Source organism: Chelonoidis abingdonii, chromosome 20 (genome assembly GCF_003597395.2).
Source record: "Chelonoidis abingdonii isolate Lonesome George chromosome 20, CheloAbing_2.0, whole genome shotgun sequence".
NCBI lineage: Eukaryota > Metazoa > Chordata > Testudines > Testudinidae > Chelonoidis > Chelonoidis abingdonii.
Window position 1 is genome coordinate 2,320,174 of NC_133788.1, and position 17,471 is coordinate 2,337,644.

The 17,471-nt window shown below is 46.2% G+C and overlaps 1 protein-coding gene across 1 annotated transcript in view; it reads right to left on the reverse strand.

Annotated features, from left to right (window-relative positions):
- The window catches only part of LOC116818742 (myeloperoxidase-like), a 54,459-nt gene that overhangs the window by 21,388 nt on the left and 15,600 nt on the right, over positions 1–17,471 (reverse strand). The window contains exons 3-7 of the mRNA XM_032769944.2: positions 16,842–17,017; positions 14,575–14,698; positions 11,593–11,722; positions 7,289–7,492; positions 3,907–4,222 (exon numbers count right to left, since the gene is read on the reverse strand). Of these exons, the coding sequence (XP_032625835.2) occupies positions 3,907–4,222; positions 7,289–7,492; positions 11,593–11,722; positions 14,575–14,698; positions 16,842–17,017 (950 nt within the window). The remainder of the gene's footprint in view (positions 1–3,906; positions 4,223–7,288; positions 7,493–11,592; positions 11,723–14,574; positions 14,699–16,841; positions 17,018–17,471) is intronic.

The window sequence follows — 17,471 nt, forward strand, 5'->3', positions numbered from 1 at the left end:
TTGACCAGGAGGCATGTGATGCATTGTCCTAGGGATGGGGTTTCCACGACAACCACTCCCCAGAGGCGGAGACAGGTAGTGATGGTCGAGGACTCCCTCCTAAGGGGAACGAAGTCATCCATATGCGCTCCAGACTGGGAAACTCAAGAAGCATGCTGATTGCCTGGAGCTAGAATTCAGCATGTGATGGAGTGTCTGCCAAGACTGAGCAAGCCCTTGGACCATTAACCCTTCCTACTTCTCCACATGGGCACCAATGATACTGCCAAGAATGACCTTGTGCAGGTCCCTGCAAACTATGTGGCTCTGCAGAGAAGGATAAAGGAGTTTGAGGTGCAGGTTGTGTTCTTGTCCATCCTCCCTGATGAAGGAAAAGACTCAGGTAGGGACCATCGAATTGTGGAGGTAAATGCATGGTTGCACAGGTGGTGTCGGAAAGAGGGCTTTTGATTCTTTAACCATGGGATGCTGTTCCAGAAAGGATTGCTAGGAAGAGATGGGGTCCACGTAATGAAGAACATCTTCACAGGCAGGCTGGCTAACCTAGTGAGGAGGGCTTTAGGTTTTCTGGGAGATGGAGACCTAAGCCCTGAGGTAAGTGGGATATTGGGAGGAAACACAAGAAGGAGGGTGCAACAAGCGAGGCCTCTTGATTCATACTGAGAAATTAGGGCAATCAGCTAGTTATCTTACGTGCTTGTGTAACACTGACAGATCCCAGTCGTTGGCTGGTGGGATTGAACTGGGGACCTGTGGAGCTTAGTGAATGAGCCTCTATAGCATGAGCTAAAAGCTAACTGACTGTTAGCTAAGGCTGTAGAGCAGACTCATTCTCTCTCTCTCTGTGGTCTTGGTGCCGCTAGATGGGACAGAGGACCACACCCAGGTGGTGTGTGGGTTACACCTATACATGAATGCAAGAAGCCTGGGAAACCAGCAGGAAGAACTGGAAGTCCTGGCATAGCCAAGGAACTATGATGTGACTGGAATCACAGAAACTTGGTGGGGTAGCTCACATGTCTAGAGCACTGTCTTGGAGGGGTATCAACTGTTCACCTTCCCCCACCACCTGTCCTTCCTGGAGGAGTTGCACTGTATGTAAAAGAGAGTAGTATTACTGCTCAGAGCTCCATTATGAAACTGGAGAAAAGCCTGTTGAGAGTCTTTGGGTTAAGTTTAGAGGTGAGAACAACAAGGGTGATGTTGTGGTGGGCATCTGCTATAGACCACCAGACCAGGAGGATGAGGTAAACGAGGCTTTCTTGGGACAACTAACAGAAGTATCCAGATCACAGGCCCTGATTCTCATGTAGGACTTCAATCACCCTAACATCTGCTGGGAGAGCAATACAGCAGGACACAGGCAGTCCAGGAAGTTTTTGGAGAGTGTTGTGGACAGCTTCCTGGTGCAAGTGCTGGAGGAACCAACTAGGGGCCGTGCTCCTCTTGACCTGCTGCTCACAAACAGGGAAGAATTGGCAGGGGAAGTAGAAGTGGGTTGGAGCCTGGGCAATAGTGACAAAACAAAGAAAGGAGAGCAGCAGAATATGGACCCTGGACTTCAGAAAAGCAGACTTTGACTCCCTCGGAGAACTGATGGGCAGGATCCCCTGGGAGGCTAATACGAGGGGAAAAGGAGTCCAGGAGAGCTGGCTGTGTTTTAAAGAAGCCTTATTGAGGGCACAGGACCAAATATCCAGAAGTGCAGAAAGAATAACAAATATGGCAGGTGACCAGCTTGGCTTAATAGAGAAATCTTCAGGGAGCTTAAACTCAAAAAGGAAGCTTACAAGAAGTGGAAATTTGGACAGATGACTAGGGAGGAGTATAAAGATATTGCTAGAGCATCCAAGGATGTAATCAGGAAGGCAAAGGCATAACTGGAGTTGCAGCTCCCAAGGGATGTGAAAGGTAACAAGAAGGGTTTCTACAGGTATGTTAGCAACAAGGAGGAGGTCAGGGCAAGTGTAGGACTCTTACTAAATAGGGAAGGCAACCTAATGACAGATGATGTGGAAAAAGCTGAAGTACTCAATGCTTTCTTTGCCTTGGTCTTCATGGACAAGGTCAGCTCCCAGAATGCTGCACTGGGCTGGGCAGCAGACTATGGGGAGGAGGTGAGCAGCCCTCAGTGGTGAAAGAACAGGTTAAGACAGGGGTGGCCAACCTGGGGCTCCAGAGCCACATACGACTCTTCAGAGGTTAATATACAGCTCCTCATATAGGCACCGACCCCGGCGTTGGAGCTACAGGCGCCAACTTTCCAATGTGCCGGGGGGGCGGGGGATGCTTACTGCTCAACCTCTGGCTTTGCAACAGGCCTCTAGTATTTTACTAGGAGGGTGGTGAAACACTGGAATGGGTTCCCTAGGGAGGTGGTAGAATCTCCTTCCTTAGATGTTTTTAAGGCCTGACTTGACAAAGCCCTGGCTGGGATGATTTAGTTTGGGTTGGTCCTGCTTTAAGCAGAGGGTTGGACTAGCTGAGCTCCTAAGGTCTCTTCCAACCTTCATCTTCCCTGATTCTATGATTCAGACAGCCCCCTGTGATGGCTTCCTGGTTTCTATATCTACATGAGCCCATGAGTGGGCTGTGGTGGGCTGCCACTGACTGATACCATGCTGGACAGTGCTTTCTGTCATGGCCATCTTCACAGGATGTCCCAGCAGAAGCCCGGTGTGAGCTTCTAATGGGGATGTGGAAGTGTCAGCAGCCCAGAACCTCACAGGTTCTAGTCCTGCAGGTTCTTAGGGTTCTGTGTGTCTGGGTTGTGTAATGAGACCCTGGGCCTTTCAGTATGCAGTTGCGACAGGGCTGCTGGTTGGTGACAGCCCCATTGTTTGAAGTCTAAGGGTGTGGAGCTGAACAGGGAGGCTTGGAGTTCATTGATCTATAGAGTCAGAGTGCAGGAAGTGGGGATGTAGATCCAGTGCTCTAGTCTGCTGCATGCTAACTGGCTGTGTGGGTCACAGAACATTTAATGCAGGGTCCACGCAGCTAGCTAGTGCACGGCACGCTACAGCTCTGTGGATTTGCACCCCAGCGCACTGCGCACTAACTCTTACTATAAACATGCCTTAGTATAAAAAGTCAATGGTTTAGCAAACTACAGAGGCATAAACAAATGCAGCAAACAGGAGATAAAAAGGAACGGATCACTCAGCTGAAAATTAGTGGTAGCTTAGATACAAGCAATAAGGAGTTGATCGTATTTGTACATATAAACAGAATAAATGCCAAACCAGTAATATATATACTTGGTGCTTTAAAAAAAAACAGTTACAAAATCTGAAAATATTCATGAGCCAAATCAGCTGGGAGGAAGAATTTAAAGAGAAAAATGTGAACAGTTCTGCAAATGCAGTCCACTGTTTTGGAGAAAAATAGCTTACTAGTGCTTCACATACTGCAGGCACTCTTCCATGTCACTGGTACTGCTCTGTGCTGAAGTACAAACCCTGGAACAAACCCTGCTGCTGGTGATGTGGGCTGCACATGATAGAATTTGTTTTGTTTGCCTTTTTTTGGAAAAAACAAAGCTTATTGGAAAGCCAATTTTTTCATGGTAAATTCCTTTGGAAAAATGACCATTTGACATTTTTTGATCAAAAAATGGTGGATTTTCTGTGGGAAATTTCCTTTTGACTAGAATTTTTCATTTAGTTTTGTAATGATATTTTAAAATGAAAAAATGGTTTGGCTTAAAGTGTCATTTTGGTTTTTGGAAACCCAAACATTTCTGTTTCCATTTTTAGTTTTGTCATTTTCATGGTTCCCCCCCATTTTTTCTTACAAAACACTTTGACATGATAGAGTCTGATGTCTCATTATATTTGACTTAGGCACTGCTAAGTTTCTCTGCCACTCACTTCAGAAAATGTATTGTGCTCCAGTCACATGACTTACCTGCTTTAAAACAAGGGATATTCATGGTCCTGTTTGTGAATAAACAGGGGCTTTGGGAATTGTTCTCAAAAGGCAGTAATCCCAGCCCTGCATCAGTGAAGTTCTGGTTCAGCGCCATCAAACCCAGCTGATTTGTCAGATTCCTAAGACTCTTAGCTAAAGGTACTTCACTGCCGTACACCATGCTGGCATCTATAAATGAAGTGATCGAATTGATCTGCTCATGTATAAATGTTTTGGCATTGCACACTGGAGCTGTACGGACGAAAGGCATACAAGTATTTGGGTCCTTAATTCGTGGATCATCAGGGGGAAACTGTAGAAAACAAAAAGAGAATTACTCCCAATTTTAAAGTGTCAATGTGTTGATAAAGATCAGATTTTTAAAAAGATATTCCCTAGTGCAAATGGAATTATTCTAGGGAAGATCTGTAGCCTGTGTTATATAGGAGGTCAGACTAGATGATTACAATACCCCCTGGCCTTAGAAGTTATGAATCTACGAATGTTCCAAATGCATTAACTAGTCGACAGGGGAAGTTACAGATTGGACGAGACTCATGGCACATCTAGTCCAATGTCCTGTCTGACAGTGTCCAGTAGTAGATGATTTAGAGGAAGATGATATAAAACCCCACAGGACGCAGTGATGAGATAATCTGCCCTCATGAAGGTCTCATCCTAATCCAGCGGTTCTCAAAGTGCGGGTCAGGACCCCAAAGTGGGTCACAACCTGTTTTAATGGAGTCATCCGAGCTGCCGTTAGACTGGCTGGAGCGCAGGGCCAAAGCGAAACCTTGATCCCCATCATCCAGGGCTCAGGGTTGGCTTCAGATATGGGCAGCAGGGCTCAGCTTACAGGCCTCCTGCCCGGGGATGAAGCCTTGGATTTTGGCTTTGGCCCCCTGCCTGGGACTGCGGGGCTTGGGTGGGCTCAGGCTTCAGCCACCCCTCCTGGGGTCCTGTAGTAATTTTTGTTGTCAGAAAGGGGTCGCGGTGCAATGAAGTTTGAGAACTCCTGTCCTAATCCCTAATCGTTGGAGATTAGTTTAAAACCTGAAGAAGGATTTTTATAACCCAGACAAAAATGGTATTAGCATTAGCTATTCTAACTCTGGATGCTCTTGTTATCCAGATAAATGTCCAGTCCCTCTTTGAATCTTGCCAAAGTCTAATTCTGTGTTGTGTGGGAAAGTATTTCCTTTCATCCATTTTGAACTTGCCCCTTTCCAGTTTCGATGGCTGTCTCCTAGTTCTTGTATTAGGAGACAGAAACTTGGGAGCTCCTGTTCTCCCTTTCTTCAGATCATTGATTCCTTCATATGGTCCCTCTCTAAGCTGAACAATACAAATCTTTTCAATCTCTCATCACAGGAGAGTTTTTCCAGGCCCTAATCATCCTTGCCACCTTTCTCTGAACCCCGTCTAATTCTGCAATAACTTTTTCAAACGATAGTGATCAGTACTACATAGCATTCTATGCTGCTACATAGCATTTCAGAGCAAGCCACACTATTGAGATATATAAGCCCCTTGTATTTGTTCTCTCATATTCTCCATCCCATTCTTTATGCATTGTAACATCAAGTTTGCTTTTTTGACCACAGCTGCATATAGAGCAGAGATTTTCACTGAACTGTCCACAGTGATGCCCCGGTACTTTTCCTGATTTATAAAAATGTTACATACAACCCTCCCCTCAAACAACCCAATTAAAACAAAAAAAACCCCCCAACAATGCTAAAAGAATATTATTTAGACCACAGTCAAGCACTCAAAAGTTAAGAAAAAGACTGTAGCATGATCCATGTGTGTCAGGGGCCAGAATAAAGGCTGATTGGACAACTTGAATTCTGGCATTTTTAAACTTTGGATTGCTTGACTTTGCAATCTAAATAGTGTTCCTTTAATGCAGTTTGGTGCATGTAATTCCCTGTCTTTTTTTTTTTAAAAAGAAAACACGTAAAACCAAACTATTTTATGTACAACTGTTACTCCCTCCCCCCCATCAGTCATGTATCATAAGCAGGTTTTGAACTCTAAACATTCAGCACTCCATACTACCACCTGAGCTACAGACTAATGTCAGTAGGTGCCAACAGAAAAAGGGTGTTATGCAGGAGTTGGGCGTGGGCCCCTGGGTACAATAACTGGTTTTGGAGAGAGGTCAAAAGGAGTCTGGCCTGGTCCAGGTCTCTCATTCCCATTCCCCAGAGGCTGGAAGAGCTCCTACTCCATGAGGGTGTCCCCAGAGAGAGGAATGAGCTGCTTGGGAAAAGTGCTGGGTGCACCATCCCAGTCTGTCTCTCCCCACAATACCCTGTTACAGCTGATAGACATTCCCAGTAGGGTGGCTACTGTTTCTTTGGCAGCAGTGTGGGCCCAGGCTTAGAATGTGGTGTTCAGTTAGGATTTCAAAAGGCTATCAACATCTATTGTATCTCAGTAAAACGTGAACAGAATTCCACAGGACAATGAACAGGCACTTTTCTGGCTCAGGGCTTTCTCTGTGCCAAATTTCAAAAGCCAACTGCAAACAATGGAGCTAGTAGAGCATCCCAAAAAAGCTTGCAAGAGTATTTTATGATGGAATTGTGATGAGGTGTACAAGCCCAACACTGGAGATCCAAGGGTTAAGGAGTAGCTCTGGGCCCAGAAGGCCCAGCCCAGCCGCACCTGCAGGGCCTGCTCACAATGGAGGCAGAGCTCAAAAGGGAGCATCCCAGTTGTGTCAGGGTGGATAAAGCAAGGGAAAAATCCTACACTGTTAGCTCCTACAGAGAGGCTACAGGAGCTCCCACCACTTGGACCAGACCCATCTGCTGAGCCACCGGAGGGCCCTGGGGAGACCAGGAGCAGTGGGCTGTGATTGATGGAGAAGAGCATTCAGATCACTGCCAGGGAGAACCGCCAATCAGTGAGTCCATAAGCAGACTCTGCTGTGACTTTGGAGGGGTAGAGGCTGGGGTTGGAAGTGACCCAGGGAGCAGGCTCAGGGGGTGTCTGCCCCAGGCTGTGTATCTGACCTGTCAGTCACAGGGTCCCCGATGGAGCAGGAAGGGCCCGGGTTCTCCTACCACACACCCGGCAGACTCTCGCCACTGGCCTGTCATGACTGCAGACTCTCACCACTAGGCTGTACTGCCAGGCTTGGACACCAATCCCTGCACATAGGAATGTGTTAGGCAAACTAAATATAGGGGTTACCACCAGCTCCCCTGTAATATAAACAGTGTGTTAGGTGCTTTAGGCTCTTTGAAGAATTCATGTCTTTGATCTCTCTATTCTTTCACCATAAAGTCTTTCTGGGTCTAACCTTCTACACTAGTGTCAGGCTTAGAAACCCTGCAAAGAAGGAAGGGAGTTAAGGTTGTAGTTGTACCTTAATTGGGAAGCAAGGTAGCTCAGAGGTGCAACTGGTCTCACACTGAACTTCTTTATTGTCGATCTTTGTGACAGTAACCGGGGCCAAGTCCAAGTCATGATCAATCCACTGACCCCAATGCACGAAGATGACAGAGCGCTGCTGGTCTTGGGTGACATTCTCATTGGCTGTGTGAACTATTTCATTTGACACTTTTCGAACCTGCACAGAATCAGAACAAAAACATTTATGGCTGAGACATAGTGAACGTGTTTAGCGCCATAGGGGAAATGCTGTAACTTTCGGGGTAGCCCACTACAGACCTCAGGAAAGTATCAGACATGACACTTTGTTATGCTGAAAGTCAATTTCTGAACATCAGTGATGAAGTTCAATGAACTGCCAAGGATGCAGCCTTCATCGCCCACGTGACTCATTAAAGCAGCAGCTTTGTGCTTTCTCCCTTGCTGCAATTCAGCGACTGGGGCGAGCTCCCTGTAAACACCTGCAAAGCCACTTCACTCTCCTCCTTCAAAACTCCTCTGCAAACTCTCCTTTGCCATCACGCCTACAAAAAGCTAGGTAGTGCTTAGGCAGCTGGTGAGCTGAGACCCCATCCATCATGCTGCCCTGTGTTATTGCATTGTGCTCCCCGTCTGCCTGTCTGTGTCCACCTTTTGCCTCATCTGATATCTAGATTGGAAGATTTTTGTTCTGTTTGCACAGGGCCTAGCACAATGGGGTCCTGACTGATGACTGGGGTCCTAGGCACCACCACAGTACACAGTGATAGTAATGGTGGGGATGGGGAAAGTGTTAGTGTGGTTTTACTCTGAATAACAACTCTTAAAATGTACATGCGTCTGACGAAGTGGGTATTCACCCACAAAAGCTCATGCTCCAATACGTCTGTTAGTCTATAAGGTGCCACAGGACTCTTTGCTGCTCTTAAAATGGAACTTCCTTACTCAACCAGTCTGCTCCATGCGTGTATTCAGTCATGTGTGTTGACGCCAGACTGAGATCACACCCCCCATCTCCACATGAAAGACGAAGGATCACAGGTCAAATATATAGGGTTCCTTGACTGTGGGAAGCAGGGCGGGCTCCAGGGTTTTTGCTGCCCTCCCCACCCCCAATGCATCAAAAAGAAAGGGGAGGGTGGAAATCATGATCCTCAGCTCTACCACTGCCACTTCAGTCTTCAGCTACTGGTCCTTCACTCCTAGAGGTAGTGAGGAACCCACTACCGAAGACCGGGATGTCCCACTCCTCACCATTGGCCGCCCAAAGCAGCTGCTTGCTGGGCTGGTGCCTGGAACCAGCCCTGGTGGGAAGAGCAGGGTAATAAGACTGGCTCATGTGTGAAAAAATTCCTATTCCTGATTGGTGAAGTCTGGCTGATTTGAATGGGTTCCCTAGGGAGGTGGTGGAATCTCCTTCCTTAGAGATTTTAGGCCCGCCTGACAAGCCCTGTTGGGATGATTTAGCTGGAATGGTCCTGCTTTGAGCAGGAGGTGGACTAGATGATCTCCTGGGTCCCTTCTAACCCTGAGATTCTAGGATTCTAACGAGCTCTTCCCCTCTTGTGAGAATGGGAACTCTTTGCCATTGTGGTGCTGTGGATCCTCTCCTCTTGAACTCTCCGCAGAGCTGAGGGGCCCGGAGCAGCTGGGAGGGAGTGCACCTGGGTGACCCAGAAGGAGTGGGAAGTGCTGGGTTCATTCTAGCCATAAGCGCCGACTCCGTGGTGGCTCCAGTCCAGCTCCCTCTAACTTCCCCTCAGCTCCTCCCATCCACTGGCAACCTGATCAAACTTGCAAGGAGTGGAGTGGGGGCAGTGCTCCTTCACCTGTGTCTGAAATTGGTAGAGGTGTCTGTTTTGCCTGTGACTTATCTGGTGCCTCAGCTGCATGTGTTGTTGTGTGGCTATGATAAATGCAGGAGATACACTGCAGGTCATTAGTATGCCAGTGCAGTTAGACTAGGGTGACCTGATTGTCCGATTTTTATTAGGGCAATCCTGAGTTTTGGTTGTTTTCTTATATAGCTCCTTTACCACCACCACCACCCCATTCCAGTTTGGGAACAATCTTTATTAACTTTTTTATTACTGACTTTGGCACAAAAAGCAGGAATGTGCTTACTAAAGTCTTGCGGATGACACCCCAAAGCCGGGGGTTTGCTAACACAGAGAGGACCGGGACATCCTACAGGAAGATCTGGATGACCTTGTTAACTGGAGTAATAGAAAATAGGATGAATTTAATGTTGAAAAGTGCAAGTCATGCACTTAGGGATTAATATAAGAATTTTAGATATACATTGGGGACACCATCAGTTGGAAGCAACAGAGAGAGGACGAGCGACTTGGAGCTTTTGATCACAGGATGATTATGAGCGCGCCAATGCGATATGCCGTAAGAAAGCAAATGCAGTTTTAGGATGCACAGGTGAGGTATTCCAGCAAAGTAAGGAGGTGTTCAGTACCGTTATTAAGGTACTGTCGGACCCTCATCTGAATACTGTGTTGCAGTTCTGGTCTCCCATTTTTAGAAAGACGAATTCAAACTGGAACAGGTTCAGAGATGGGCTACTAGGCATGATCCGAGGAATGGAAAACTGCCTTATGAAAGGAGACTCCAAAGAACTTGGCTTGTTTACCTAGCCAAAAAGAAGGCTGCGGGGCATAGCTTGCTCTTTATAATATATCAGCGGGGATTAACATTAGGGAGGGAGAGGAATATTAGCTTAGTACCAATGCAGACGCAAGAACAAATGGGTACAAACTGGACATTAGGAAGTTTTAGACTTGAAATTAGACGAAGGTTTCTAACCATTAGGGAGTGAAGTTTGGAATACCTTTCCAAGGGGAGTAGTGGGGGCAAAAGAATATCTGGCTTAGACTAAGCCTGATTAAGTTTATGGAAGGGTGGTATGAAAGGATAATTTAAATTTGGCAATTGATCTTGGATTATCAGCAGATAAGTTCTGCCAATGGCTGGTGAGGGATGGGAATCTGATGTTACTGCAGAGAACTCTTTTCTGAGTGTTGCTGGTGAGTCTTGCTCACATGCTCAGGTTTAGCTGATCGCCATAATTGGGGTCGGGAAGGAATTTCCTCCAAGGCAGTTGGCAGAGGGCCCTGGAGGTTTTTCGCTCTCTGCAGCATGGGTCACTTGCTGGTGGATTCTCTGCAGCTTGAGGTCTTCAAACCACAATTTGAAGACTTCAATAACTCGGACACAGGTTAGGGGTTTGTTATAGAAGTGAATGGGGAGGGTTCTGTGGCCTGCTTTGTGCAGGAGGTCAGACTAGATGATCATATTGGTCCCTTCTGACCTATGAGTCTATGAGTCACAGTTTTTCACATTTGCTGTCTGGTCACCCTAAGTTAGACTGTTCTGAAAATGAGCAAGGATCTACTGAGTCGTACTGTTTAGATGCAAATGGTGGTTTTTCTGCTGCATGTAACTTAGTTATGTCTGGGTCAGCTACCTGAGCACTACCGTTTGCCAAATCTATTCTCATCTCACCGCGTGCTGGGTATATTTTTAAAAGATAGGAACGAAGAAACATTTTTATATTGCCAAAACTATATATTTCTACTAACTTTGTTCACTGAAATGGCTGCATTATTTTTGTTCAATGATTTAAGAAAAATTAACCTGACTCCCAGACCAAGCATAGAAAACGTAAGCCCAAACAGTTAGAAATATATCAAAATACTGAACAACTGAAAATAGAGGAAAGGACGGTGTGACCTGAATTTTAGGCGTTGAAACTGAGCCACCTATAATGAATATGGAGAGAAGGGTGCTAGGTATTTTTCCTTTAAAAATCTGTCAAGTGAAAGGGATAAAAGTCCGATAGGCCACATTATTATTAGGCCAAAGTAATAAAGCTCGAGTAATTAGTCCCACTACTTCTTATACCCAGGTTTGAGTTTAATCTAGGCAAACCACTGGTTGCTAAAACCATGGAAAGAGTCTGATTCTTAGTACAAATTTCAAAGCGTTGCTCCAATGAGCACTTTCTTCTCCACAGGAGGGTAACAGAAATGCTGCTCACTGTGAATGTATTCCCTGCACATGCAGCTCCTGCCAAGGCATGAAGGTGTGTGGAGTGCTCCAAGCAACACAGCCCAGTGCAAGACATATGCATGGCTTAAGCCTCAATTGTGCCCTCAAAATAGACTTAAACGGTGCAGCAGTCTGGCCTGGGCCTCTGCCCAGAGAGCACTTCCCCCTAGTCATGGAGAGGTCTGAAATACGGGAGTCATTGATTGAACAAGAAACCAAAATGATCTCACAGTCTCGTACCAGTGGGAGCGGAAATCCATTGTAAAGTTTTCCTTCAGTAAATCCTTTGGGAAGAGACACTCCATCCTCATACTCTGCTGGGAGCCATCGGGCATATCCGTGATTGGAAGCTCCAAAATAGGAATGTTTCCTGGAACATTGGGAAGAAAACAGACAGCTAAACTATTTCAGCAGGGACACACCCTGCAGGGAAGCAGAATTTCTTTTTCTCCCTGGAACCTAAGTTGAATTGCTATAACGATAGAAAGGAATCGTTTTCAGGTTCAGAGGAAACAAATAATCTGGACAGCCAACCCCCTGAAGCAAAGACTCAGTCTCTTAGTGCAGGCCATGGTTAATACTGAGGTAAAAGGACGAGTCATCGTGTTGTCATAGTCACATTTATAATTCAGAATTTAAATCTAAGCTACTTATATGGTCTCCATCTCTGTAGTATCAGTCCCTCACATTCTTCAATATACCCATGCTCCCAACTAGAGCTGACCAAAAAATGGGAATCCATTTCCATGAAAAAAATTGTTTTTAGAAATGTTTATCAGTGTTCATCCAGTTCCTTACCCACCTTTCAATTCCTGTACCAATCCTCACTTCTACATGTTAGCCATTTCCCATGTGGTACTGTGTCTAATATTTTACAGAAGTCCAAATAAATCTGATCTACTGCATTTTCCTTGTGTAAGAAATTAGCTATTGTATCGAAGGGAGATTTCAGGTTAGTCTGGCATGAACTGTCTTTGTTTGTAGTGTTGTAGCCATGTCGGTCCCATAAAATATATGGCCAGTTTGTGTAATCTGCTTGTACCATCCGTCAGGGTGAGACACTCCTTGATTCAAATCCTGCTTAGTTTTTAGAAATTAAACTGCAAATTTATTTTTGTTTCTTAAGTAACCAACACTGATCTCTATGCCTGCAACTTATAATCACTTCATATCTATCTTCTGTAGTTAATAAATGTGTTTATATTTTACCTAAAACAATGTATTTTGGTTGAACTGCTTGGGAAATCTCAGCCACAGGTGCCAACTTTCCAAAGTGCCAAGCCCCAGGCCTCACTTAACCTCCAGGCTGCTGCCCAGTACTCCACCTTTCATCTTCCCCTAAGGCATCGACTCCCCTGGCCCTATGCCCCTTCCCCCCCACCCGGTGCCCCGCCTCGTTCCTAGTCCCTAGTTCTGCCGCCTCCCAGGAGTTGCGCCAGAATTCCCTCACTTCCTCCTGACCTCCTGCTATTGCTCGGTATCTAGCAGATTGGCATGGTGGTGGATGGTGAGGTGAGGGAGGGTAGGTTGGTAGATCTGTGTGTGGTCCCTCCTGGCATGTGGTAAAGACGCTGCGTCGGGTAGCTCGATGGTGAACTGCCGGTGGTGCGTGCAGTCAGGCCCATCATTTTCTCCGAGTGCTTCAGCTCTGGAGCACTCACAGAGTCGGATCCTATGATCTTAGCCTCAGTTTACAAAGGCTGCTAGTGTGTTTACCATTCCACACGAGATGGGAACTGTATAATGAACTTGCACTAGCAGAAGCCTGACGCAGTGTAAGCATGTGCAAGTTCTTGGGGGTAAGACTGGGGAGTGGACGGAATGTGGCTGAGCTTCGCCTACTGATGGCCTTGAGTGGCTGGGAATTTTTATGTAATGCTCGCTGTTGATGTGTGCCCTGCCTGTCGGATACTGTGAAGTGTGGTGCCTTCAGAGGTTGCATGTTGTTGCAATAGCATCACAGTGAGAGAGGGACCACCTCAGCGTTGTTGGCAGAGGCTCAGGGGTCGCGCACAGCTCTGGTGCCACCTCTGGGACCCCATACACCCTGAGTCACAGGGGAGGAGCTGTAATAAGAACAGGTTGGAAAAACCCCTGTCATGATGGCTAGGTTCATTTGACCTGCCCGGCACAGAGGAGTAGCTCAATGACTCTTGAAGTCCTGTCCAGTTCCTACATTGCTATTATTTTTGTATACACTATTGATCTTATCACTGTGTGATTATTTCACCGTCAGTGTGGAGCTTCTTCCTGAGCTTTGCCCTTTGCTGGTATGCAAATATCCAGACTAATTTGCCCCTTTGAACTTAAAGAATTTCCTCAACTCACCTCTTGTGCGGGGTTTACAGACCGTCACACAATGGTAAAGAATGGTGGGAACAGTAATGGCATCTCTAGAAGGCCTGGCTCCTCGAACTGTCGGCATCGCTGCTAGTTCTAATGTAAGACCTGTTAAAAGGGAGAGCTCATTCAGCTGGCAAGGGGGGCAGGAGGAGAACACTGGCTGGCAAGAAGGCAACAGGGCTGTAGCCTTTGAGGCAGTGTATCTACAGGGAAGGACAGGGGCTGGCTGGGTCACTCTCTTTCCCCTGTCAAGAGGGGACAATTGGGATTACTGCAAGCGGTAGACAGAGCATTGCTGCGCCGCACCGGCCAGCTGAGCCCGGAATTTTAACTATTGTGTGTAAGAGTAAGCTGCAGCCCATGGCTCCCAGACTGAAGAAAAAATACACGTAGGAAGTGATAACGGGGAGCCGACCGTCAGAATGGTCAGTCAGAAGGACTGAGCCATCACTTTCCTCTCTCCATTGGGCCCTTCACTGGGTTTCAGTGGAGAGGGAGGGCCCAGGTCCCCCATCCTTCCCTCCTCCCCCAACCTCCTGAGAGATACTACAGGACTCCAGGGGGAGTGATGAATGGCAGCTTAGTTGCTGGGCCCAAGGACTGCCTGGAAGACCAGCCTCAAGGCTCAGAAAGACTCTTTGTCCACAGTTTGATCAATAGGCCCAAGTGAAGCCTGCCACACCCCTCCAGGTTAAAGTCTCTGTTATGTGTTGTACAACACCTCTCTTGGGCCCCTCAGTGTTAACACAATACAAGTAACTGCTAATCCAATGTTTTCTGCTTGGTGGGATGGTATTGGACTGACAACTATAAGGTGTCTATACTGGACATTATGTAGGCTGGCGGCCCTCTACTATACCTTAGAAATCAATGCTTTACCTGTTGTTGCATTCTCCAGTAATGGTCCGGTAAATGCTACTCGTTGGGCACTTAATGGAACGAATCTGATAGTCACACCCAGTTGCCTTGGAAATAATTTCCTTCTGCTTCCTACTTAGTACATCTGCAAGAGAAGCCAATCAGAGTGAAGCCATTTCTGTCATAATTGCTGGAACAGTCTCCAATAGTTCCATTTCATGGCTCCCCCAGCAGGAAAGCTCTACAGACAAATAGCATCTCATTTAAAAACTGCTCCTAGTTAGGAACACACTCAGTACTTCATGTTCTAGGAATTATATTGTTTGCAACCTTCATCTCTCAGCAGTTTTGGAGCATCTGAAGTGGAGGACGGGTATCGGGAGTGATTCAAAAGTGCTAATGACAAAATCCCTACATTTAGTATGCCTGCCTGATTCAAATACTGATGAGAAAGTTCCTTTTGGGGGGGTTAAAATGTATGGTGTTTTCAATGACTATGGTTGTGACGTTGCACTCTATACGATTTTATGAAAATATGCTAATGTAACTGGAACATGCTTCATGCAAAAGGTCTCGTGTAAGGTATCATTACAAAGCTTATAATCTGCTGAGTGTGGTCATCCTATTTGTACAAGTTTATACAATTTGTACCTGAAACTAGAAATAGGAAATATAACTCTGAGGGCCTATTGTAATTATGCAAAGTGTGGGCCATTAATGGAATCTTTGGAATCTTGACGACCCCCATTAAGCAGGACAATTGACTATAGATGGCTCTGTTTTACCTGTAAGTCTTCCTGTATAGGTGTGTGCTGGCAAGTGGGCAATGAAGTCTTACAGTGACATGTGATCATGTCACCTGAACTGGAATCCATCTATAACCTAGTGCTTTTCCATTGAGAAGGGGCAGGGGTGAACCCAGAGGGACAAATGGGTGGAACAGAACAAAAGGAGCAGCCATCATGAGGAATCCCCTAGCTACCACTTAACCTGGAACAAGGGCTGTGCCAGGAGTAAGGATTGTGCCCAGACTAGGAAGGTGTCCAGTCTGTGAAAGACTTACTGAAACAGCTTTCAGAGTGAGATTTTATCTGTGCTCAGTTGTATTACTATATTAGGCTTAGATTGTGTGTTTTATTTTATTTTGCTTGGTAATTCATTTTGTTCTCTCTGTTTCTACTTGGAACCACTTAAATCCTACTTTCTGTATTTAATAAAATCACTTTTTACTTATTAATTAACCCAGAGTATGTATTAATACCTGGGGGAGCAAACAACTGAGCATCTCTCTCTATCAGTATTATAGAGGGCAAACAGTTTATGAGTTTATCCTGTATAAGCTTTATACAGGTAAAATGGATTTATTTGGGGTTTGGATCCCATTGAGAGTTGGGCATCTGAGTGTTAAAGACGGGAACACTTCTGTAGGTGGCTTTCAGTCAAGCCTACAGCTGTTAGGGGACGTGGTTCAGACCCTGGATCTGGGTTTGCAGCAGGCTAGTGGGTCTGCTCAAACCAGGCAGGGAACTGAAGTCCTAAGCTACCAGGACAGGGAAGCAGGAGCAGAAGTAGTCTTGGCACATCAGTTGGCAGCCCCAAGAGGGTTTCTGTGATTCAACCCATTAAAATGGTGACATAGTATGAGGATAGGTCGCGGGGACTAGGTAGGTATAAAGCAATGTGAGGATTAAAAGAATGATGGAGCAAGAGAAGAGGAAGCACAGTGGTAGGGACACAACATAATATGCGAGATATTGCAAACTTGGGAAGAAAGCAAAACAAGGACATTGAGAGTTGAGAAGGAAGGGGCCACACCAGGCTGTTTGTCTCACAGTAGAACTCCTGCAGATTTCAGTGCCCTGTACTGCACTTGCAAATCACCACCACAAAACTGGAGTGAGACAGAAGGAACTTTAGAGAAGAGCAGCAAATCCAGCCAGTGAGCAGTAGGGACTAACTTCTGGCCAGGAGAAGCTAGATTGACAGTGGAAATGGTGGGAGCTGGAACATCTGGGACACATGCTAGACTGGACAATGAAGTAGCACATGTCCAGCTGGGAACAGCCCTGATGGGAAGGTGACTAGATGAGCTAAGAGGTTCCTTTACCAGGATTTGTGATTGTGGCAGCACTCAAGATATTTTGTCTTTAAGGGGTTTCATGCCACACCTGGCTCATCAGGAGTTTGGATCCTGGGTATATTGTCCTAGAGCAGAACCACTACTTCACTCTCCAGCCATTAACGGATCTGCTGCTAATTAGCCATATACAGTCTTATGTGCACAGTACCTGTGATATTAAACTCTCCTTTTATGATCCGATGCAGCTTCTTCTTCAGGAGGCTCAGGGTGGTTTCCATGTAATCGGCAGCTCGGATTGCAGACCTGGTCCCTGCCACTGGCTCCTTTAAATGTCTCAGGATCTCTGAGGGGCTGATGTCCTGTTTCCGGAATGCCTCTTTTACTCTGGAAAAAAAGGACCCCTGAAATGGTGCACCAGCCACGCTGTCCACAGCCCCATCCCTCTAAAATGAGACCTGCATTGGTATGTGGGAATTAAGTCCAGGCCCAAACAACAGAGGGGCAGAGCTGCATCAGCCAGCTCAACACTGATCTTTCCTACACCCTGACCAGCAGCCTCAGGGTTCCCAGGTCATCGCTGTAAGGGACACCCCATTTCAGTCTGTAACCCCCGCTTGGCAAACATTTGCTATTGTCTATAAATAATTCAGCTTTGCGTTATGCTTCTCCTTATACAGAATCATGCTAATTTATATGAAGTTACAGGTGGTTGGGTTTGTGAATTGCCTGCTAGGTGTGAAGGTAGTGGATCTCATGAGACTTCTAGATAGCCTTATAGGTAGTGCTGGGGAGGAGCTGTGGTCATGGTACGTGTAGGTACCAATGAGAACGGAAAGGT